Source organism: Lactuca serriola, chromosome 8 (assembly GCF_051521515.1).
Source record: "Lactuca serriola cultivar US96UC23 chromosome 8, Lser_US96UC23_V15, whole genome shotgun sequence".
NCBI classification, from domain to species: Eukaryota; Viridiplantae; Streptophyta; class Magnoliopsida; order Asterales; family Asteraceae; genus Lactuca; species Lactuca serriola.
Genome location: NC_136415.1, coordinates 153,003,424 through 153,027,930, shown reverse-complemented (window position 1 = coordinate 153,027,930; position 24,507 = coordinate 153,003,424). Strand labels below are relative to the sequence as shown.

General features: G+C 34.1%; 3 protein-coding genes across 4 annotated transcripts in view; 1 reads left to right on the top strand and 2 right to left on the bottom strand.

Moving 5' to 3' along the window:
- The window catches only part of LOC145067518 (uncharacterized), a 36,846-nt gene extending 36,540 nt beyond the window's left edge, over positions 1-306 (top strand). The window contains exon 4 of the mRNA XM_079014643.1: positions 229-306. Coding sequence (XP_078870769.1) covers positions 229-306 — 78 coding nt within the window. The remainder of the gene's footprint in view (positions 1-228) is intronic.
- A 7,194-nt stretch (positions 307-7,500) lies between these two features.
- Positions 7,501-11,727, bottom strand: LOC145066308 (cytochrome b561 and DOMON domain-containing protein At3g07570-like). The gene is made up of 4 exons (XM_079013527.1): positions 11,503-11,727; positions 10,345-10,750; positions 8,269-8,555; positions 7,501-7,797 (listed from the first exon to the last, which is right to left on the bottom strand). The coding sequence occupies exons 1-4, from the start codon at positions 11,707-11,709 to the stop codon at positions 7,567-7,569; spliced, it is 1,131 nt and encodes a 376-aa protein (XP_078869653.1). The 5' UTR covers positions 11,710-11,727; the 3' UTR covers positions 7,501-7,566.
- Positions 11,728-15,860: 4,133 nt separating this feature from the next.
- On the bottom strand, positions 15,861-21,658 carry UBP5 (ubiquitin-specific protease 5). 2 transcript variants are annotated; one of them, XM_079013038.1, is made up of 13 exons: positions 21,377-21,658; positions 19,238-19,489; positions 18,975-19,119; positions 18,821-18,880; positions 18,638-18,733; positions 18,137-18,568; positions 17,890-18,030; positions 17,648-17,818; positions 17,317-17,574; positions 17,080-17,228; positions 16,506-16,988; positions 16,150-16,423; positions 15,861-16,058 (listed from the first exon to the last, which is right to left on the bottom strand). In XM_079013038.1, the coding sequence occupies exons 1-13, from the start codon at positions 21,511-21,513 to the stop codon at positions 15,927-15,929; spliced, it is 2,730 nt and encodes a 909-aa protein (XP_078869164.1). In that variant the 5' UTR covers positions 21,514-21,658; the 3' UTR covers positions 15,861-15,926. The 2 variants fall into 2 exon arrangements, with proteins under 2 accessions (XP_078869164.1, XP_078869165.1); XM_079013039.1 differs by lacking the exon at positions 21,377-21,658 and adding an exon at positions 21,204-21,300.
- Between the last annotated feature and the right edge of the window lie 2,849 nt (positions 21,659-24,507).

Below are 24,507 nucleotides of genomic sequence, written 5' to 3'. Positions count from 1 at the left end.
CTCACCCTTGTTCTTCTTTATCTTCATCAATTGTATAGCTCCACCATCGATTTCCTGAGAAAAAAACGGATGTTGCTTCAACCCTAATCACATTCCAAGATTCGTAGGTATCCACATCAACGACACCTTGATACAACCAGCGATCGGGGAGTTTGTCTCCAACGAAGATGGTAGCAATGATTTTGGGGGTGGTGGAGTATCTTATGATGTGATGTGATGTAATAACAGGTAGGCGTGGCAGAGGTTTTGTCTTTTGATGCGGAGGGGAGAGATGGAGGAAGAACAGGGGAGAGAATGAGGTTTTAAATGAGAAATACATTGAAGAATTTAGTCTACAAAACCCTTTTCGTTTTCTTCAAATGGGTTCATTGCCTACTGTGGCCTCAATTTGTTGGGTTTCAAAATGAAAAATATATTATGCTGGTTATAAAATCAAAATCCCAGGAATGCATAAATATGTGTTTTGTTGGTTTTAAAATTGAAATCCCAGGAATGCATAAATATGTGTTTTGTTGGTTTCAAAATCAATTTTGATTTCTTCCATAAATATGTGTTTTGTTGGTTTTAAAATTGAAATCCCAGCAACTCAACATTCAGTTTAATTGACTATGGTTTGCTTTTTTGTTCTCACTGATTGAATTAGGGACGACTTCAACATCCAATTTCTTTTGTTTCACCTAAATGCCGACAGAAGAGGATAAAAGATTATCGGTTAGTTCTTGTCGGAGCTGCAACTTCTTGAAAAACAAGACTCGCTTCCTTCATCTATAGCCTTCTGTATAGAGATGGGGAAGGATAGATGGATCCACCACCATCAGAGTCTAGTTAATCAACGTGTGTCAAATTCCAATGAAGTCTTTCAACACCGGTGATGGTGGTGGTGTTGATTGGTTTTTGTGGGTGTTGTGTTGGGGGAGAAGAAGCAAATGAATTAACTGATAAAGGGGTTGACTTGTTATCAACTTTGACCAGTTTAAGCTTGAGCAAAAATGGGTTTTCTGGGGATTTACCAGATCTACAAGATTTTCCAGACAGTTTGATCATTTTGTATATGAATAACAATTCGTTTTCTCGTCAAATCCCAGTCAAATACAGTCAACTCAACCACCTTCAAGAACTCGATCTTTTTATTGTGTGTGTTTCTTTTGTTAAGAGAGAAATTACAAATGAAAAATATAAATTAAATTAATTTATGTATTTCTGGAATTAAAGAAAATGAAAAATATAAATTGTAAGGGCATAATTGTCTTTTTAAGTGTGTAGGGGACCAAAAACAATAAAAAGATCCAAAATTGGACAAGTGGTGCACCAAGATATCATTTGGACCAAAACTGCATAAATTTGCCAACCAAATGGAGCATTTTTGCAATTTTGTCTTTTCGGGATAAATGTACCTTATTCCAAGGACTTAACAATTCAAATTTGTTTTAAACTCGCCTATTGTACCTTATGCTGATAATTTCTCATGTAAATATTTTGAGATGACGTCGAACATAACATAGTTCTTATTTGGATGTTTGATCAATCATGTGTTTCAACAGTAAACTATTTGCACAAAAGAATAATCGCCTCTAGAAACTAAATTTTGAAAAAACTATTCGCACCCATCGCTTGGCGCGGGTAAACGGCTAGTGTGTGTGTGTGTATATATATATATATATTGAGTACAAATTATTTACTACATTAAACTATATAAATATAGTTTGTGAACCTTACCACCTTTGTAACCCGTTGAACAAAAGGTGTAATTATATAAAGTGCATATATAATTGTTTTACATCATTTTCTATATTATCCTGGAAAAAGTGGATAATTACATATACAAACGTTTTTCAGTACAAAAACATGTACTCTCGTTGAATAAATTTGTGAGACATTGTCTTCATCATACCTACCGAGGTATACACGAAAGTCCTACTTCATAACCAAGATCTCCCGTAAGAGAGCGTGATACCTGTGTATAGATCTATACGGGAATGATGATCCCACACCCTAACTGTTAGCTACAGTTAGACCAGCAGGTTATGGGTGACAAATGTCATAAACATTTCGACGCCTGAAGAACGTCGTGGCAGGCAACTTCATCTTTAGCACGGTTATGAAAACTCACATGGGGAAACGACTATACAATTATTTTACACGAAAACACATTTCTTCAAACAGTTTTATATACGAATAAAACTACATATTATTATTTTAAGTATGGAAATTACTGGTATATTTCGGTCTTGGAACATTTAAGACTACATTTCATATCTATGGAAAATATCAGATTTTGTAGAACAAACACCATCATTTTACAAGTAAATGGCTTACAACTTATTTTATGGAAAATACTGGATTTTCTAGAAACAAATATGATTACTTTACACAGAAAGGCTTACAATTATTCATACAAACTCTTATGAACTCACCAACTTAATTGTTGACATTTTTTTCAAAACAACTTGTATTCTCAGGGAATCAGTAAAACAGGTAACCACCAACTTATGAGGATGGGACGCTAAGGCGTCAAACAAATCTTTTGTCATCATATTGTAATTGACTTTTGAAACATGTAACACTTACAATGATGTAACTTTTTCAATTATATATATGATGGTCATGTTTGTTTCGGTCACTATTATGCATGTTGTTATGATACAATACATGAAAGTCACCCACCCCCGGACATTTCCGCTATCCTGGTTTGGGGATGTGACACACTGCACCTTTACCGGTTCTACTTCCTTGTTTCTCAGAGCCTTTGTATTCTTGTCGAGAATGGCTACATGCCTCTCGATGTAGTTCAGGCGGTCATCCACCTGTATATCCTCCAAAGGAACCACTGCGGTATCGTCGGCTATGCACTTCCGCAGCTGCGAAACATGAAAAGTGTTGTGGCTCTGTCTAAGCTCCTCTGAGAGGTCCAACCGATGTGCTACTTTTCACACCCGAGCCATCACCCTGAAAGGTACGATATACCTGGGGCCCAGCTTGCCCCGTTTTCTGAAGCGGATGACACATTTCCAAGGTGACACCTTCAAAAGGACCATATCCCCGACCTGAAACTCCAGGTCTGATCGGCGTCTGTCGGCGTAGCTCTTCTGCCGACTCTGGGCCATCAGGAGTCTACTATGAACCTACTAGATCTTCTCTTTCGTCTTGAATACCACTTCGGTACTCCCCATGACCCTCTGACCAACCTCACCCCAACATATCGGGGTCCTGCACTTCCTCCCATACAACATCTCGAAGGGAGGACGGTTGATGTTGGCATGGTATCTATTATTATAAGAAAACTCTGCCAAGGGAAGGTAGGTATCCCAACTACCACCAAAGTCTAGAACGCATGCCCGCCACATATCCTCCAAAGTCTGGATAGTCCGCTCGCTATGACCATTCGTCTGCGGGTGAAAGGGTGTGCTGAAGTGCAGACGAGTACCCAACTCGTCATGGATTTCTTCCAGAATCTGGAAGTGAACCGCACATCCCTGTCTAAAATCACCAAAACTGGCACCCCATGCCGAGCTACTACTTCCCTGATGTAAATGTCTGCCAGCTTCTCGGTCGAAATACTCTTCTGAATCGGTATGAAATGGGTGCTCTTGGTCAATCGATCCACGATGACCCATATCGCGTCAACTCTGCGCGCCTTAATCTTAATTTTAGAAAAAATATTTTTCTTGTAAAAATCTCTCAAACCCTCGATTTGAGTCCAGACACCCCTGAAGGTGTGTCCAAATCCCTCAAACAAAGGCTCTGATATCAACTTATAACAACCCAAAATTCATAGCCAAAAATTTCATTTTAAAATATGTAATTATAAAAACCAGTAGTCTAAAACATCAATAGTTTCAATCCATATCAAAACCAGTATGTCAATTAACCAAAACATGTCATAGAAAATATTATCAGAGTACAACTCCCAAAGATCTCATATGCGGAAAATCATAGTGTGATGCGATGTGATCATGCCGACTCATTTCCTTTTGAATAAAAAGTACCTGAAACCAAAACTGAAAATCGTAAGCACGAAGCTTAGTGAGTTCCTCCATCATACCATATACCATACAACAAATACATTGCCAAGCATATCTGGGTGCCGGCCTCCCCTTCGGTCTATTTCAACCGGATATTGTCGAGTATATATGGGTGATGGCCTCCCCTTCAGTCTATTTCAATCGGATACTGCCAAGCATATCTTGGTGTTGGCCTCCCCTTCGGTCTGTTTCAACTGGATACTGCTGAGCATATCTAGGTGTTGACTTCCCTTTCGGTCTATTTCAACCGGATATTGGGTCTATTTCACCCCTACCACTACCACATAATACCGTAGCAAATAAACACATAAAACATAACAAATAGTGGCATACCAGACAATTATCACAAAGACAATCATCTCTAGTACAAACAACTACTAGTGGGTCGGCATTGGTGCCTTCGACCCACTCATACAGGAAGGTAAGTCACCTCACACTGCTGAAGTCCACTACAAGAAATCCTTAGCTGCTATCCTAGCAACTCCTCGAGCTATCAATACCAAAACATCACCCAATTAGCAATTGGTCCCAAACCATGATCCATAATCCATACTCTGGGTGAAATGACCGTTTCACCCCTGGCCCAACAAGATTCACAACCAAGGACCAAAACTATCAAATCCATAAAACCCATCAATGGCCCAATTTTCCCAATTAGGCCCAAACCCTTACATGGACCTTTCCCTAAAGCCCGTTTACTTTTCTGAACAAATGATTTTCTGATGGCCCGAAGGTCCAAGCCCATTGGGCCCAATCAAGGCCTAACTACATTGGGCCCACTAAGGCCCAATTGATCTTCCAAGGCTCCTTAGGGCAAGCCCAGCAAGACAAGCCCAACCAGAAGTCCATTACTCTAAAATCATTAGTCCATTTTGAGCCCAAACCAAAGGATAAGTCCAATACCAAGCTAGCCAAAATTTAAAGAGCCCAAAACTCACACAGGTGATTCTCACGTCGTGAGCACCTTATGCTCACGTCGTGAGGTCATGACTTTGGCCTATAAACTTCCTCGAACACGCTATCATGTCGTGAGGCCTCATTCCTTATGTCGTGAGTCCATATCTGACCAAAAATGAGCATTAAGCTTCTAATTCATTAAGCTTTAACATGGGACAGTCTAGAGGGTCTTCCTTGACCCCAATGACCATAAAAATCGAAGCTTTTCAGTCACATATGTCCAATACATGACTTAACACCAACTTAGGTCAAAATGAAGGAAAAGGGGCCAAGACTCAAACTTGGAGTCCAAAACCATGACCAAATTCCAGATCTAGAACTTATAGGACTTAAGGTACCAACATAATCCATAAAGTTGCCAACTTTATGGATTCCATGCATGCTAACCAGCATTACAACCCATAAAATGCATGGAAACTTAGATCTAGCAAGCAAGGAAAGGAAAGGTATGAGCTTGACGACTTACAAAGGTCCAAAAGTTCCTCAACTAGCTGATGATGAAGCCAAGATGCTAACAAATGCACAACCAATGATCTTCTTCTTCGTCAAAGGGCTTCAAAGCTTCAAAATCTCTTGAATAACACCAAGAATGACCAAATACTTCAATAGTGACTGAGATTAGGGTTTCTACAGGTCTTGGGGGTGAAAGAGGCTGAGGAGAAGCAACCCTAATCATCTAAAACCTTTAAATACCCAGAAATAAGGGTTTTGGAGCATCAGACACTTCTCACGTCGTGAGCCTTAAATGAGCATGGTCAACAAGTTAACGATCACTCACCCGAACCACTCTAACTTCAAACGACCATAACTTCTTCGTTTCAACTCTGTTTTCGACGTTCTTTATATCCGTGGAAAGGTCTCGAAGAACTCTACCTTTCTATCAACTCCTCTTGCCATATAACTTTCCGAACAAAAATCTAATTCCATAAAAGCCCTGAACTGCTACTTTACCGATATACCCTTGGTCTCCAAAAACATCAACCAAACTCTCAGATCATCTAAGGTACCTTACCCCCACTCAGATGAGTCTAAACCTTTCTTTCCTAAGATCTGAAGCCTTTTGGAACATCTATTCGAGTCTCGGTCCCGAATATGAATCGGCTTAAAACAGGATGTTACAATAAGCCTAAAAAGATTGAGTTGTTTGATAAAGTTGTTACTTATATGTTTTTTTAGGTTTACAACGTAAATAAGCAGGTGAGACTTAATTAGGTTGGATAATAAAATTAAGTTGTTCTAAAAAAGCATACCAAACAACATGAGTTAATGATCTATTACATTCCAATGTACTAACCCAACATGATAATGGAATGAGGATGACTCATTTCATTATCGTGTCCATTCCATTATTTCGTCAATTTCATTTCATTGACATTACATTATATCATATCAAACAAACACTAAGACTAATGAACAAAATTTCGTCTCCATTCAATGGTATAGATTTGATATATTGCTTGTATATAGAAAAACAATGCCAAGTTATAATCATAAATGTTGATATACAAATGCTCAATGTGTATAGTTACATTAAATTCACAAAGTTCTAGGTGCTGATCAATTTATAATTTCAGATACTAGAAGACACATTGATGATCATTCGATTCCGGGTGGTTATATTTCTACTAGATGGAACAAATATCTTCCTAGAAAAGTAAATGTTTTATTGGCGATGCAGGTTAAACAGGATACTTATTCGTATTAATTTGGATGTGAAATGTATTAACATTCCTATCGTTGTTTGTGGAGTTTGCAACACGAATATGGAAGATGTGGTTCGTGTCTTTATTACCCGTGAAGTAGCAACGAAGTTGCCGGGGCTTGTAGGTGGATGGTGTAATATTAGTGTGTCTGGGTTTTCTATGCAGGAAGAAGTGATGCAATGTATTGACTCGATTCCGGGTTTTATCAACGAAATGTATGGCTTTAGAAGATATAATAATGATGATGTGGTGGATCATTGGAACTTTTGGGATAGCATTATGTTTAGCGATCCTACGATTACAAGGAATTCATCAATCGATAGTTGGTTGACTATTCATATAATTGGTTTGTGTTTCATAATAGGAAGATAAGTATTAGACTTTGTGGTGGATCATTGGAACTTTTTCTAATAAAATTCCAACCGTTCAAAAAAAAAAAACCTTTGTCACACGAATTAAGATAAATGTGTATTTCACAACATAATTGATTGTTAACCTCACAACATAACTTCTTTGCTTGATAAAATGAAGACAAATGTCTCATTGTTTCAACTTTCAAGAAACTCCTTACTTAAAAAATCGTTTGTTATAATATTTTTGTCTTTGTTTCTTTCGTAACCCATATAAATGTAAATTTTGAACATTTGGATTGCAATATTGCATAACCTAATCTTGAGACCCATTCAACACATTCTATATCCAACTAAGCTAATATAACCATATTATTTTAACATATATACACATTGACATACTCAAAGAGATACATGTTACATAACCTAAACATAAATCTATATGAAAAAAGAGAAAAACAAAATGAGTAATGCAACAAATTATATATTATAATAACGAAGCAGTTAGTTCAAGACTTAAGAGACATGTTCTTTTTAGTCTTCCGTTAACAACCTCAACTCTAAACTTAAGGCAATTGTGACAATAATTCCAAGAAATACTCCATAAGTAACGTTCCATTCACTTCCCGCATGCGCCAAATAGATGCCATAGAAAACGTTGAATATTGCAAATAATATCAAAAGTCGTCCTACATTATGGTGATACCAATTCCAATATTTCCTCACCTTTGAATCTTTACTTGGTCTTATTAAAATAGCAATAACCTACAAAATAAATATAAATATTTGACTTACTATTTTGTAACTTGAACCTAATAATACCAAATTGGACTTTGACAAACTTTCTACAGCTATTTTAGATTATGAGCATGAGAAAAATATTTTCAAGAGGTCCCACCTTCTAGGTGAGACAAAAAAAAGTTATAATGTATATCTCATTCACCGGTTCACAGTCGAATATCGAATACAATACAATGACAGTCTATTTCTGCCCAGTGTAACAAACATTTTATATGTCCTACGGCTCCATTTGTTAAAAAGGACAGTTTGAACACTTAGTTTTATATCCAGCGGAAGGTCTTTTTATTTTATTTTAATTGATTGTGTATGTATAAAGGATTTAAATGCCCTTTTTATACTTATTATCGAAAATAACCCTAGGAATTTTGTAGTTTAGTAATGTCATTAATGTCATGTCATTGTAACAAACAAAGTATAGAAAAAAAATGCACAAACCTGTAAACAACCAAGTGTAATAATGATTAGGCCAATGGCTTTGTGTTTGGCAACGTTGATATCGATACGATCATTTAAAATAAGTCCTGTAATTATGCCTGAAAATCCAATAACAAACCCTGATAATTGGATGCTTGAATGTGCATAAAGCCATAATCGATCTACATGCCTCAAGTAACGAGCAATCATAACACCAATGGGGAGTAATACACCCCATCCAACCGCATTCAAAATCCCATGAATTCTTTTCAAATCAGAATATGGATAACTAACTTCACTACCTTCACCTGTAGATATTCAAAATGATGATCAAAAGTCATAGTATTTAATTATTATAATATCAAGGATTTTTGTTTTTTTTAATGGAAAAGATGATATTATTTAAAAATGTGACATGAGTCTTATACTATTGTAACATTATATTACTTCAAAAAGAAGTCTTTTAAAAATTAAAAGTTAATAAAAACTCGTACTTAAAATAGCATTAAAGGAATGTTAGGTTGAAAGTGGAGCAGGACCAAATGAAATCGGATCCTTTTGAGTCATCGATCAACAAGTCCACATAAAAAAAACCGATATAAAACGAGTGGTCCTAAAATATTAATTTATTTTTAAGGACACTAGTAAACTTTTAGTTTTTTTTAATAATTGGAGTATTTTAAGTTTTTTTTTAAAATAATTTAGAAATATGAAAACCAAGGATAATGGTTAATATTTTTAAACTTATAAAATATTAGTGCCTAACACAACCTATTCTTTAAAAATTGGTGATGCAATGTTCCATAATACATAACGCAATAAGAATTTTATGATTTCTTTAGAAATGTTTCAATATTATTTAAGTATAAAAAGTAAGGATTAGCTTAATAAAAAGATGAGAAACATTTGCAAGAAAAATTATTTTTAAACAAAAACAATTTCAATTGATTGAGTTAGTGATAAAGACTTTTGGGACACCGTTTACTAATCATATATAAACACTTCTATGTTTGCCAAACTTTTCATGTTCAAACTAAAAGAAAATTGATTGATTGAAATTAGTGACAAAGACTATGGGGGACGACATTATATTGCTTAAAACACATTAACACATTATGGTTCACAAAATATAAAATATCAAAAAATAAATTTTGTGTGTTTTTGTGTTTGTGTGTGTTTATTGATAATAAGAAAATAATAAATCATGTGGAGTGATATAAATATTTTATAATATGAAGTGATGGTTGATAAGAAACTTTACCAACAAAGAGAAAACTATTTGTTTAAGACTAAAAAAATCTGAACTGACATATAAACAAATAAAGATTTTAATACTCATAGAAGAAATAAATATTTGTTAGAAATAAATTTAATACAAAATGAGATAAAAGAGGGAACCCATTTGAACACCCTCAAATCACAGGGGGGCTAATGTTCTATTCAACGATCTACAAGTCGTGTTATTATTATTAGTTAAATAAATGGTCCATGTGGTTTACAAAAGAAACCACAAATGATTTTTATATGTTACAATCGTGGTCCTTAAGGATTGAAAGTTTTACACCATAAGTCCTTGTGACCAACAATGTTAAAAAAATACTATTAAATGTTTTTCAAATTTAAATTTAGGATTTAATTTTAGTGATAAAAATCCGACTTAAAGGAACTTGATTAATGATGATCCTCTTTGGTCAATTGTCTCATTATTTCTTTTGGATAACTTCATTATCCAGCAAAACTGCTCATTTTAGCCCCCACCATAGTCATACCATGTGTTAGTTACAACTTACAACACGACCTTTTGTGTTTGGATTACATATAGATTTTGATTTTGATAAAATATCAACTTTAATGTATAAATTCTTAACAAATTTAATTGTTAAATAAATATATATACAACTAAAAAAACTATCGTTACATGACATGATAAAAGCATCAAACTTCCTTGCATAAGTTCATATACGATTAAGTTTAAATAATATTGTGTTTACTGTTTAATTGTTTATGGAAACTCATCTAATTTGTGTTTCTGAAATCGCAGCTATATGAATCATGATTATTGAGAAAATAGAAATGGTTTTTTCATAGATCGCTAACCTGAGGCGTAATTGAAGCCGACGGCGATCTGATTCCGATGAGCAGTCAACCGGAAGCTCGACAGAGTAGGAGCCTGGTTATTACGGCTGCCGACGGCGAACACCAGCCGCGGGCTTGGTAAATCTGTGTTCAATTGAAACGCTAGATACATCTGAGACGAAAACGAAATGATCGAAGATGTGTTCGGCAGAAATTGTAGGTTTCCTTGATCCGCTAACACTTGGCTTGGCGTTTTTCCACCGAGGTAATACCTTCTCATAGCGGCGGAACTGTCGCCGGACACCCAACCGACGATGGCGCTGGAGCCAATCATTCCGCCGTTGGGCGAAAACCCCATCGCTACGTAAGAGTTCGTGTTGGGTGCAGACAAAACGAAGCTCCATAAACTTGGCCCAGCTTGTGAGTACTGTAACAAGTGATTATTAAATTTGCTAATTCCAGAATATAAATAGTTAAATACAGATTTTAAATCATAAATTGCATTTTAGTGATTATTTATCTGGAAATATATTTAATATAACAACCTTAAATTTAAACCAACTTTTTTTACTTTTATATTTCTTATCAACTTTTTATGAAAATAATAATAATAATATGCAATTTAGTGATTCTTTGTGATGTCATGCAACCTTATAAAAAAAAAATATAACTACTTTTTTGTTCAGATGATATCATTATTTTTTAAAGAATTTAGTAACCATAACTGAAAGTATGCAATGACTATTTTCAACAAAAGTGGGAGAAATATAAAAGTTTGTTGGCTTTTACACAAAATTTAAACTAAAGTTTTGTATATTATGCTAAATTGTCATAGTGGTTTAAGTGAGTCTAACTAAAAATGATTTTTCTTAATAAAAAAACAAGAACCTACCCATTTATATGATCAAAAACTCCATAAATATTATGGTTAATGATTAAAGCTTCATTAATGCAATTAATGAAAACCATTCAAGAACATATTTACTTGAAATGATAATGAAATGTAGCCATAGAAAACACACACCACATATGCCATGGATATCAAAGATATGATATGTGTTGTTTATAAATTATGAAGAATATGTTGATTAAACATACACACATAGATATGCATAATTTTTTGGGCTTTTATAAAATAAAAAGATATATTAATGACATGAGTATGATGATATGACTTACTCGAAGCATGAAGCCTTCAGAAGACCAAACACTTGAGCAACTAAGAGAAGATACATCAAACAAGATTTGAGCATTGAGATTCTCAATACTTGAAGTTGTGCATGAGTCTTGAATGATTTGTGATTGAATTACATGTAAAGAAGCTAAAATCAATAAAAATTGAAGGTGTGAGGGTAGTTTCATGATGAGTGTTTTCTTCTTCATCATATATGTATATATGTCTCCTATCATGTACCTATATAAAGGGTATGAGGAAAGGGCAAAATGGTAAAATAGGTGGTGATGTATTTTCCACAAGCAATAGATGGAGATTGACTTGGTTCAACCTTTTGTGTATATAGTCCTCTTGCATTCAACCGTCAATAATCAATAATATAAATTTATAATCGAACATTGGAGCACAATAATCGGTTTGCAATATGTGACAAATTTGAGTGGGATTTTAATTTGGTAATATTTATAGCAAAAAACATTTTGATTTTGAAAAAGAGGTAAAAGATTACTATAACTAAAAGGGATTTGACATCTCTTGGTAGGATAAAGATAGACAATGAGCAACGTTTTCCTTTTTGGTTTTTCCTAGTTGGTAACCCATTAAATCATCTCTTGTTTATTGCCTTTTTAGATATTAAATCGAAAATCAAATATTTTGATTAGTATATTCTTGTGGTTTATTTAGGTACAAAACTAATAAGATTTGTTACTAAACATTAACGTATTTTTGTTTAGTTTAAATCAGTTTGATTGATGTAAATGCATAGGTTTTGTGTTGCTTTACCGGTGTATGCAATTTTGAGTTTCTATTTATTTGGTTATACGAGTATAAAAATTAAAAGATAATGGGATATGAATTTATTTGTTTATTAACCATACGTATTTATCAATATTCTTTCCGGCTATATCTTACACATCAAAGTACATTTTTAATAAGAAATATACATATTTCTGATTGAAATTCAGATTTAGACTAAATATTATGGACAAAATTAAAGATAAAATATATTTAAAGATTTCAAATATATATCCGAAATCTAAAGAATAAACCCGAAATATCAAAAAAGTGTTTCGTTTTTACTTGAACTTAAAATATTATGGACAAAATATAATAAGAAATATACATATTTCTAATTCAAATTCAGATTTCAGACTAAATATTATGGACAAAATTAAAGATAAAATATATTTAAAGATTTCAAATATATATCCGAAATCTAAAGAATAAACCCGAAATATCAAAAAAAATGTTTCGTTTTTACTTAAACTTAAAACAAAATAAAGAAACTGTGAAATATATTATAATTCAAATGTATAAAAATGTGTAGTTCAATTGAAAAACGAATGATAATGGACATCTTTTATTTATGGGATGAGAGTTGTTTTTTTTTTTTTGAAAATGTTTTGTCCTAATAAGAAAATTTTCAAAATCTTATTCTTTCGAAATAAAAAGTAGCATATTTCACACTTTGATTGTCATTTTAACAAATGGATAAAAATTGATGGTACTTTTTATGGTTATCCTTTTTTGTGTGATTAAATATGCAAGCCTAATGATTACATAATGTATTTAGAAATTCATTCCGAAATATATTTTTTGATAGATAACTAACCACATCTATTTTTTACACTTTATACAAATAAGGATTTAAACCTTAATCTCTCCTACCTAAAAACTCTAGAGAACAATATTCGTATATACAAGAAAATCAAATTCATGTATGTAATATACATTTATTAAAAGCCTTTTATAAACTTACAATAATAAAAATAAAATAAAAATACTAATTTTTAATACTTTAAGTAATATGCATCACATATTAACAAGTATATGAAAAAAATATTAACATATTTGGTTGCAAGATGTTCTTAAACAAGCTACGTATGTGCTAAAGATAATGTGGATAAGAGACATTAACGTTCCTTCTATGATTTGTCTGGTTTATGATTGACTAATTATGGTGAGTTTGTTTCTCATCTTTTTTTCTTATACAATTGTTGCTTTGTTGGGAAATGGTGGAGGCCAGATATCCCGCTCTTTCGTTCATATGTTGACTAGTTGTGTTGGTCTTTTGGAATGGCTCAAGTTTCGTCAAACAAAAACCTAGGAAAGCTAAGAGTACGTTTGGTTGCGGAAATTTTTCTGGTTTTCTGGAAAATTTTCCAAGAAAAACGGAAATTTTGAAAACACGTTTGGTTCGTTCAGTATTCCAAAGTTTTCTAAGAAAATGAAATTTTTCAGTTTTCCAAATTGTATCTAAATTAGAAAAGTGTTTTTTACAGTTTTCCAAATTTCTAAAATGAAAAATGAAAACTCCATCTGTTCCAACCAAACGCGTTTTCATTGAAATTTGAAAATGAAAACTCAACTCTATTTTCTGAAAACATTTTCATAAAACATTTTCATAGAAAATGAAAACAATTTTCCACAACCAAAATTTTCCAGTTTTCTAGGAAAATTTTCCAAGAAAAACAAAAATTTTGAAAACGCGTTTGGTTCGTTCAGTTTTCTAAAGTTTTCTAAGAAAATGAAAATTTTCAATTTTCCAAATTGTATGTAAATTAGAAAATTGATTTTTACAGTTTTTCAAAGTTTTCCAAATTTCTAAGATGGAAAATGAAAACTCCACATGTTCCAACTAAACACGTTTTAATTGAAAATAGAAAATGAAAACTCAACCCTATTTTCTAAAAACATTTTCATAAAAAATGAAAACAATTTTCCACAACCAAATGCACCCTAATTTGTTTGGCAAGATTATGTCAAGAGTCTTTTCTCATGTTGCTTATATACATAGATCCTCAAAGCCTGATCGGGTTGGATGACTTCATGGTGTAATTATTGTAATTTCTAAGATGTAACTTTATTTTGTCCAACTTGTTGCTAGCTTCTATTAAAAAAAACTTTCAAAAAAGAAATGCTAAAACTTAATAGTGATATATGATCAACCTTTTGCATCTAAAACAGAAAATTTACCATTTGGGTTACATCCATCACTAATTTAAGTTTACCTAACAATTGTTCATCAATTAAAAGAAGGAATGTCTTAGAAAAAATCATTACCCAACAACTATTATAATAAAAAACGGTACATGTTAACAAAATCCACTTATAAATATCATTTGTAAGTTTTACCACTATGCTACAAATTTTTTGGTGTAATTAAGAAAACGTTAATCATATTTATTATTACTAATAATTATGGAGTATAAAATAAACATCATGGAGAATAAATTATACAAGCCCCCAATGACCACGTGTTGAGATTCCGAAATTATATATTTATAGAAATAGTTAAGAGTTTGAGTTTAGTATAAAAGTTTTAATTCCAATATGAATTGATTTACTTGTAAAGCTGTGAACTCTCGTGTCAGCTATATAAAAAAGATCGTTTTGCACCTGGTTTATACTTTAAGTAGTAGAGTTTTTGTTACAATGTGGATTTGGTTCCTTTTATGTTAGTAAGCTTTTGTGCTAGATACATAAAAAAAAACCCTTGTGCACCTTATTTATACCACGCACAATGTTCTTGAAGCAATGGAGTAGGACTCAAGGTTTGCTGGAGACAACACTTGTGTGGAAGGAAACATACACCTTCAATATTAGCCGCAAGACAATTACACCTTCAATATTAGCCGCAAGACAATTTGATTGAAACGTTTAGGTACGATGTCTATTCTATTATCGGCCCCCATCTACTTATTTGTAAATTATGTAGTTGTATATAAATTTGATCTAAAAATACAAATTTAATAATTTTCATTTTCAAAAAGAGACTTATGGACTTTGTCTACGTGTATGTCTCTGACCTGATGTTTAGTTCTAAACAAATAGTTATCGAACACAAAAATTCAATCCGTTTCGTGAGTTGAACCCAACAAAAAAATCCAACTTTATTGGAAGTAGACGTAAACGAGAAGTTGTGGCCTCAAGTCAATGGTAGATTAAGATCACATTTGTTATTCTGACCACATATCAATTTCTAAATTTCCATAAATCTTATAATTTCAAATCATTTATTTGTACTAAAAAAAAATAAGTTTCTTGAAAATGATGTTAAACTAGGAATTTAAAGCACCTTGGCTTTACACATACACAAAATTTGTGGTCCTTAGTTTCATAAAGTCTAAAACTTTACAGAAATCACTATACTTCACAATTCACATAACCAAAAACTTTCCAATTTGGAAATTTGAATTATTTTATCTATAGTCGTTTTTTTAAAAAGCAAATCCACTTGAAATTCTATCTTACCATCTATACCATTTCTTTTTCTTTTTATAAAGATCGAGAATGTGTTTCCTAAAGAAAGATAATGTACTATAAACCCTAAACCCTAAAACATTTAGGAGTTTAAAAACAGTTTTTAAGATCTAGTGCACATGTTTTTTATTATTAATAATCTTAATATGTTATACAAATGTGGGTTTTAAGATCCATTGTCATCGGTTTTGACCCTTCTGTAAAAGAGGACATAAGCAGCATTTGACTTGACATCATCTTCATTAATGGCTGATATGTGGCTATCATCAAAGTTGTACCACCGGTTTTCATCAATAAGCTTCACAACATTAATGAAAAGAAATAATTAACTAATTAGTTGAAATTTATATAAAAAAAGAAGAAAAAAAATTACAAGATCATGAACTGACCTTAATATATGCAGTATAGTGACCACTTCCCATGCCACCATAGTGATTTGTCAACGCATAGAGTTCATACACTTGACGACTTGAGTTGTTTTTATTAGCAACGTATTTTGTCAAGTCAAAATCATGAATTGGAAAGTTGACAAATGTCTCCAGCTTATGCTTCATGGATCTGCTATACGAAAACCTTTTCAAATGGATCACAAGAACTTCCGGAAGCCTCCATAAATCCAACTTCTTACTTGCTTGCCTTCTCTCTTTGCATTGAGGACAATACCTTCATTCACCAAACGAAAACCAAATAAATCACAAGGCCATGCATTCATTCATTATTCAAGGGCTAAATAGTAATTTCTTACCACATGTCTTCAGGTACCAAAGGCTCCTCACGTAAGAAAGCTTCCAAGCATGTGTACAAAGAGAGAGGCTCGGTTCGTGTTTTCTTTGTGGGCCCGTATTTATAAACTTCGGGTAATTTTTCCAAGTAATGTGTTTGGTATTTTTTCAAAAGCTTTGGGGACCAATCAATGAAGAGGAGGATCGACATTGATGATGAGGGGAATCTCACGGTTCTTTCTTCCCCAACGGAAAGATCGATACACGCGTTGTTTCCGTCGACTAACTTTAGCGGAAGTTTTCGTGATTCCGATTCCGTCTTGGAATCGGAATCGTCATCGGGATCGGAATTAGAGACCGGTTCGGTTCTTAGCATGGGAGAGAGCATTGTGTGGACGATTAATTGTATATCGCCTCTTGTGATTGTTGCATCACATGAAACGGGAAAAACAAGTGGGGTCCCGTATGCCTTCCATCCCGTTGTGCCCCGTGCATTTCCGGTTTCCCTTAAATAGATTATTAAAAAAAATATGATGAGAAAAATAAAATAAAATAAAAAAAGAGTTAAATGCTTTGTATTTTAATGACATGACTTACAGCTCTTGACGACGATGTATTAACTGGAGAAATTTAGTATTTTTCATGGACTTGGGGATCTTATAAGCACTAAGATGATCATCGTCTTTTATGGAGGATAATGACATGAGAGGATCCTCCAGAAACCGGTGAATCAAGTGATTCCGTATCTGTGAAAAACAAAAAAAAAAAACCAATTTGATTTAATTTAAACAATTAAACATGATGAATGTAATATGTTATGAGTTATGTTTTGACCTCGACTAGAAAGACTTTTTCATTGTTTTTTAAAGCACAAGCAGTGGAAAGTGCTTGAATCAAGTCTCTGCAACGTCCCTGTTTGGGTACTGTTACAGTTACAGTGGTGGGCACTGCACTTCCGTCACAGCTGAATACTGTGACACTCATTGTTCGGGTGGTGGTTGATTGAAGTGGCAATGAGAGATACATAAACGGATCGAATGTAACCGAGATCTTCTCACATACAGGACAAACCAAAGTTGACTTATATTGACCCTGTTCAACAAACAAACAAACCCATCAAATTATATTATTCAAGAAGCGTTGAATGAAAATTGATGATGCTTACTTGGCAAACATCCACAATTATTGAATCATTTCGAGCAATGTGATTGGCCCAATATTCATCAGCAACTTCTTCATCAGGTCGACCATCTGCATCTCTGGATTTTATGTAAGGCTTGTGTTTCACACGGTTTAAATCTTCATGTAATCCATCAAGCAAAAATGCCAGAAGCTCCTGAGATGAAGTAAACATATAAAACATAAACAATATATTTCATTAAAGGCTAAATGCAAGAAATAGAAAACCTGAGAATCATGCTGATTGTATCCACTAAATTGTGGTGCAAAACGAGCAAGCTTTGCTTTGAATTGCCTTGGAGCAAATGGAGTCCTTCCTGGTGCCCATAACTTCCTAAGTAACTCACCAAATGCTAAAGCTAACTCACCCTACAAATTACAAAACCAATATTATATTAAATAGTTAATACAACTAAAAAAACTACTCAAAAAAACAAAATATTAAATAATAGTTTGTGTTAAAAGTAAAACATACCACCATTCCTAAAGGGTTATGCCAGTTGATCTCTTGGTTATAATCTTCTCTAAAGTATCTAGCAAATTCTGGTGTATGAACAAGACACTGAATAGCACTATTCATAAAGCAAGTGTTTCCAAAATTTAGCAATCCAGTTAAGCCACCAGAAGAGCCACGTGTGCTGACACCAACACTGACAGGTGTCTGTGTCTGTGTCTGTGTCTGTGTCTGTGTCAGTGTCTTATCTTCTGATTCTTTGATTGCAGAAGACAAATTCTGAAGTTGTGACACTTCTGAATTGTTGTTTTTTGGAAGATTTTTGTTTGCTGAAAGAACTGGATAGTTAGTTTTGGAAGGCTCTATAAGTCCTGTTGACTCGTTTTTAGCAAACCCGTTTTCTTGAACATCATTTCTACATCCACCACCATTGTCAATGGCTTCCACCAAGATCTGTGTTCAGAAATAATCAAATCAAGTAAAACATGTTATGTAATTAATGTCTGTAAAGATGTAACTCACGTCTTGATCCATTTGTATGTTGGCATCATCAAGGGTTTTATCCAGGTCATTCATCAAAGCATGTTTTCTGTGGCTGTAGTAATCCCAAATGCTGACCTGGCAGACCATGGGTAAAAAGAATAAAGAATTATAAAGAAAAAAGAAAACTTATCCGAAGTGAATAAAATATATATAATTCTTTACTTGCTCCGAATTAAGCTGAAATATCTCACAAGCCTTTTTGTGTAGTGTGCCAATCGTTTCCTGCTCACAATAAGTTCAAATCTTATCATCTTGATTAAGGGAGTGAATTATTTGTAAATTTTAATATTATAATAATAATAATAAGTTTGTTTACCTTTTTGCTTATTCTTATGGCACATTGGTCACCTTTTGGCATTAAATGTAACCGAAGGCGTAAAGGGTAAACTTCTACAGATAATTCAGTTTGACTTTGACCACAACTTATCACTTTTCTATCCAATTTAGGACCCCCTCCATACCTGTATTTCAAGAAATCACTTGATGTTTCCTCGTGTATTTCTTGTAAAACAGCTAATAATACTTTGTTTTTTATAATATTTCAGCAAGATTTGGAACAAAATGTAAGATAAAACTAACCATGAACATAATTGATTCCAAGTTTCTTCAGGGACCAAAATGTAATCAGTGTGTTCTACAAGTGTATCATGGAGCTCAATACCCATGGTTGAATTTGTAGATGCTGCTTCATAAATTAAATCAGAATTGTCAATGGTTGATGGCCTTTTTGGAGTATTTGAACTGCCTAAATCATGATGATCTGAAGATGATCCTTCATTTGTGCCACCTGTCTTGTTTTGAGTAACATAACTTATCCATTTCTCCCACCATCTGTCAACAAAATGTTTACAGTAGGCATCTTTATTTCATAAAAGGATAACATTTATCACAGAAAAAGCTATTTGATATCTTAAATAGATACATTAGCATATTCAATACAGAAAACAGTGATGGATTTATAACAGCTAATATAAACTACTGAAAAACTCCTAAAACCCATGGTTCAATTATCATGCTGATTTATGAATCAACATACTTGACAGAAAAACAGAAATGTCAAGATTTTGTTTATTGATGACACGTTTTTGTACTTATGTGTAAACTGAATCTAATAATATTCTTGTAGACTTTAATGGTTTTGTTTATGTTATTCTTGACTTGACCAAAAAGTCAATAAATTTAATCATCGCCCCAAAAGTTGAAGTTAAAATCATGTTTATGAAGTTCAGCTTCAGAAACTATCTACTTTGTACTAGTTCTTACTGGAATAAAATTCAAAAACTATACAGAACTCATCTAATGATGCCCTAATTGCATTTGCACATAATAATTGTGGAATTAGCTGCATGGACCTCAAATTCAAAAACATCACACCCACGTAAATTGGATACTAAAACCCTAATTTTTTAACACTTTTCTACGTGCTTTACTCAGAAATAGATTTCCTTATAAGAGTTTCATGTTACATAAATGCCCATTTAAAAGAAAGAAAGAAATATTACTTGAAAAACATATGTTATGAATTGCGAAAGACAAACTAGATATCACAAGAAAAGTAGGATCATAACTACAGTAATAAAACAAATGAAGACACATAAAACAAGGAAATCTTTGTATGCTATATTTCACTTGCAATTTTGCAACAAACTTGTTTCTGTCACTTGCATACTAGACTTCTTGAGTACAATGATGTAACATAGCAGTTAATGCAAGGTTCAACTCTCCCCAATGTAAAGAAAACCTAAAAAGTATTGCACTTTCTTTATCATTTTACCTTATATGGGTTGCCTCTAAACTAATCCCACACGCAAATGTAACATGATTTGGTGTATGCAAGTGACATTGTGGTGTGATAGGATTCAGAGTGAATCTAATAGCACTCTCATAGACTTTTATGCACATCTGTTCACTTTATTCTTCCCTTGACCAAAGTAGTAATTGAGAAACATTATTCCTAGCCCTTTGTAGTTTCCTCTATCTATCTTTTGAGGACCTAACAAAGCCTTAATTGCACTTTGTACATGACAATTATGGAATTAACTGCATTGGATACTAAAAGTCTAAAACCCTAATCCTTTTTAAAACCACTAAATGCTACCCTAAAAAGAAAAAATTTCAATCAAGGTGGAATTGAAGTGGAAAATTATGTTCTTCATATCAGCTTCAAAAACTATCTGATTATGTTCTTCATATCAGCATCAGGTATTCATCTAACTAAGCCTTAAGTAAACATAATAACTATGGAGTTAAATGTATGGAGCTTGAATTACAAAACTTTGGATTGCCTTTCTCGTCACACCCAGGTAAACTGGATACTAAAACCCTAATCGTTTATACAAGCAATGCATTCTACCCAAAAAAGCAAAAAATTTCAACCAAACCAACGTTGAAGTGGAAAATCGTGCATAGATGATAGATCAGCTTCCGAAGACTGTCTAGTTTGCACTAACTCTTACTCGTACCAAAATTCAACAACTACAGCATCGGGAAATCATCTAATTAAACCATAATTCTAGATGATAGTTATCAGATTAACTGCATGAACCTCAAAATCGACAGACATCAGCCTTTCTTTTCTCGAAGCACCCCCTTAAATGGAAACCAAACCCCTAATTCTTTATGAAGCCGCTACATTCTACTAAAATGACCAACAAATTCAATCATCGTCTCGACAGATATAGATACGCGATTGAAAGAGATAAAAAGTATCAGACTTACCTTCGACTAATTAAACAAAACGTATCGCCTACTTTGGTTAGAGGTTCGGCTGCCATTGATGTGGAATGTATGATCTGCATCTCTTCCTCCGGCGAAAGTTCTCTTGAACTACCGCCCGTGGCTGAAACGTCCACCATACCTTCTCTCTGTAGCACTTTCTCACTCCAGAAAATAAGAAGGGGGTTTTCAAGGGTTTTGATTTTTTGAAGTCGAACGAAACTGTGTTTCTTCTTGCTTATGTCTGTGACATCTGAATTTCTAGACGAAGTTGTTTTTTTGATGAAATGAAGAAAAAAAAATGTGAACTTTCTATTTTCATTCTTTTTAATAGCTGAATTACCTAAAAATTAAAATATATTTGTCCAATTTAATTTATAGATAACATATTTATATTTGAAAATAACTTTAAAATATTATATGTTCAAATTTTTAATTTTCATATTTTAAAAAATATTTTATGATTATTTGAAATCTTTATTTTTATCGATTGATTATTTTTCTTTTTTTTTTATAGATCTAAGTTTAAATTCTTTTATACTATCTGTAACTCTCACAATATTATATTTATTTAAATTGCTTTGTTATTAAACAAGGCCTATGTATTTTTTTAGACAAAATTGCAAAAATGATCCCTTTGATTAGGTGGAAATTGTCCCTTTGTGGCAAAAATGTTTTGACTAATCCTTTTGGTTCAAAGGTTTTCATTTTGTTACAAAAAAGGTTTTGACTAGTCCTTTTGGTCCAAAGGTTTTCATTTTGTTACGAGTTTAGTCCAATTTGTTTAAAAAAATATTTAAAATGACAGATTTGCCATTTGGTAATTTCTTTTTCTATTTTTGTATTTATTTAAATATTTTTCTAATTAAAAATAAAATAAAAAATAAACTTTTCTCTCTTTCTCTCTCTCTCCCTAAACCCAGCCATCGCCTTCTTCATCTACATTATGATTTTCTATCCTAATATCCCCCAGTTCTATAGAAAAATCGATAGGTTTGTCGTTAAGCAGTAACAGAAATCGGATCTTGGTTTGCATCAAGAACACATGCGTTGATTTTCCCTTCCAGATCTTGAAACCCCTGGTATCGGAGTTGGATCTACAATGGTGGTCGTCAAAAACCCTAGCGTCGTCATCTTCATCAATTTGGATTTCAGCCACCAAATCTATTCTTCACCGGCGTATGTCGTCAGACCACCAACTCCATCATCTTTATCAACAAACCCTAGCTCGTCGTCGCCTTTGTTTCTCTCCATCTTTGACATTTCATCGTTTACAGGAGTTCAGATCTGTTCGTCGGACTTCAGACATGGTAAGCTCACTTTTGTCGAACAATGGCGTCGCCATCTTCCTCAGTTTCGTCGTCCTTATGTTATGTTCATCTTGAAACTGATGTCGCCTCGTGGCCTCCCTCCTTACGGATCTGCAACACCCATTATATCGTTGTCGGAATCGAAGGATTTGTCGAGGAATGTCGTCTTTTGAGAAGGTAGTGTGACAACCCGGAATTTTCATTCGGTCAAACCCTAAAAGTCAATCACTTCATATTATAAGTCAAGTTTAATTTTACTTGTTTTTGGGAAAAATAAAGTTCGTCTGATTATTTTAATATTATTTTTAAACGAACGGGTGAAAGAAAGTGTCGTCTCGGGTTTTGAAATTTTAGAAATCGCAAACACCTCGTGTCTTAGAAGTTCACGGCCAAACTTTTAGGTTTGGGTTGAAAAATCACCCAAAAACCGTGAACTCATACCTATGTATGAGTTTACTCCCCAAGACTAGTCATTATTGAGTTTGCTCCCCAAACACCAAAAGAGTAAACTCCAAAATATCCTCTAAAGTATCATCCAAGTTTTTATTCAAAATCTTCAATCTAGTAAGTGTTTTTAGCCCTTTCAAGTTAGTATATCACTTAATCTTGTGATTGTACATCCTTTAATCCATTCATTTATGTGTTTTGACTAGTTTTTCCAAAACACCAAGAACACACACTAGTGTTCTTGGACTTAAAGTTCATTTCAAGCTTCCACAATGTAAGTACTTCTATCCTAGAGTCATTTAAAGCTAGTTATACATGTTTATACCAAGGAAAAGTCCCAAGAACACCAAGAACAAGGTGTTCATGGTTTTGGGAGGCTCCCAAAACCGTAAACACCAAATATAGTGCCTTAGGGTGCTTTAGGGTGTCTAGATGCTTCACAATGTCTTAGGGACTTGTCTAGATCCATCCTTGATGAGTGTATCACACAAAAAGCACCAAAATCATATATTTTTATGTGTTTACGGTTTGGGGAGCTCCCAAAACCGTAAACACCCCAAATGATGTGTTGAAGTCCCATAAATGTCCCACGGTTGTTCCTTATGTCTAAATCTAACCTAGACTAGTGCCATGTTTGAGCTAAGGACTTGAAAACCGCCAAATATCAAACTTATGAGTTTAAGGTAGTAAACTCATGATTTTAAGGTAGTAAACTCATGTAGAAATGGTCCTTAGACCGTAAACTCCATTTAGGAGTGTTTTGATGCCATACAACACTTCCTAAGGCTAAATCATGAAGTAGGAATGCTTGGAATAGCTTAGAAGACTTCAAACCAACAAATGGTCAAAAGGTTAGGAGTTTACGACTGATGGAACATCAGCCTCCGGCGAGTCTTCTGGTCTTCTGCTGCGGCGGAGATCTGACATCACAATCAGAGAGACGCGTTAGAGCCGCCCCAGGGACTGTGCCCCGGGAGCGGGCTCCGTCGGTCAAGTTAGATCAGCTAGAAGATCTAAGATGGTCCTCCATAGCTGGAGAGAACCATCTGGGTGCTGGTGGTGGCTGACGGCGGCGGGTGGTGGCTGAGCCACCCGACCGAAGTGTAGTGGCGGCTGAGCCATGGAGAAGTCTAGTGGCGGCTGAGCCACTTGGGGGAGAGTCAAGGGGGAAGGTCCCTCTCCATGGAGGAGGTACTGTTCATTATATAGGGGACAATTAGGTCAGGCCTTGGGCCTGCCCAAATCAGGCCCAACTAGCAAGGAGCTGGGTGAGGCCGCCCGGAGGCGCCGGGCGAGGCTGGCGGGCGCGCACCAGGAAAGGATGGCAAGGGAGTGCCAGGCGAGGGCGCACCTGGCCGAGCTGGCAGGAGAGTCCCC

Excerpts from the sequence above, each read along its gene's own strand:
- UBP5 (XM_079013038.1), bottom strand. The coding sequence starts at position 21,513 with ATGGTGGACGTTTCAGCCACGGGCGGTAGTTCAAGAGAACTTTCGCCG. Across the intron at positions 19,120-19,237 it reads TGGAATCAATTATGTTCATG|GTATGGAGGGGGTCCTAAAT; the intron begins GTTAGTTTTATC and ends CTTGAAATACAG. Across the intron at positions 16,424-16,505 it reads TTGGTACCTGAAGACATGTG|GTATTGTCCTCAATGCAAAG; the intron begins GTAAGAAATTAC and ends TGGTGAATGAAG.
- LOC145066308 (XM_079013527.1), bottom strand. The coding sequence starts at position 11,709 with ATGATGAAGAAGAAAACACTCATCATGAAACTACCCTCACACCTTCAA. Across the intron at positions 10,751-11,502 it reads CTGAAGGCTTCATGCTTCGA|TACTCACAAGCTGGGCCAAG; the intron begins GTAAGTCATATC and ends CACTTGTTACAG. Across the intron at positions 8,556-10,344 it reads CGGCTTCAATTACGCCTCAG|GTGAAGGTAGTGAAGTTAGT; the intron begins GTTAGCGATCTA and ends GAATATCTACAG.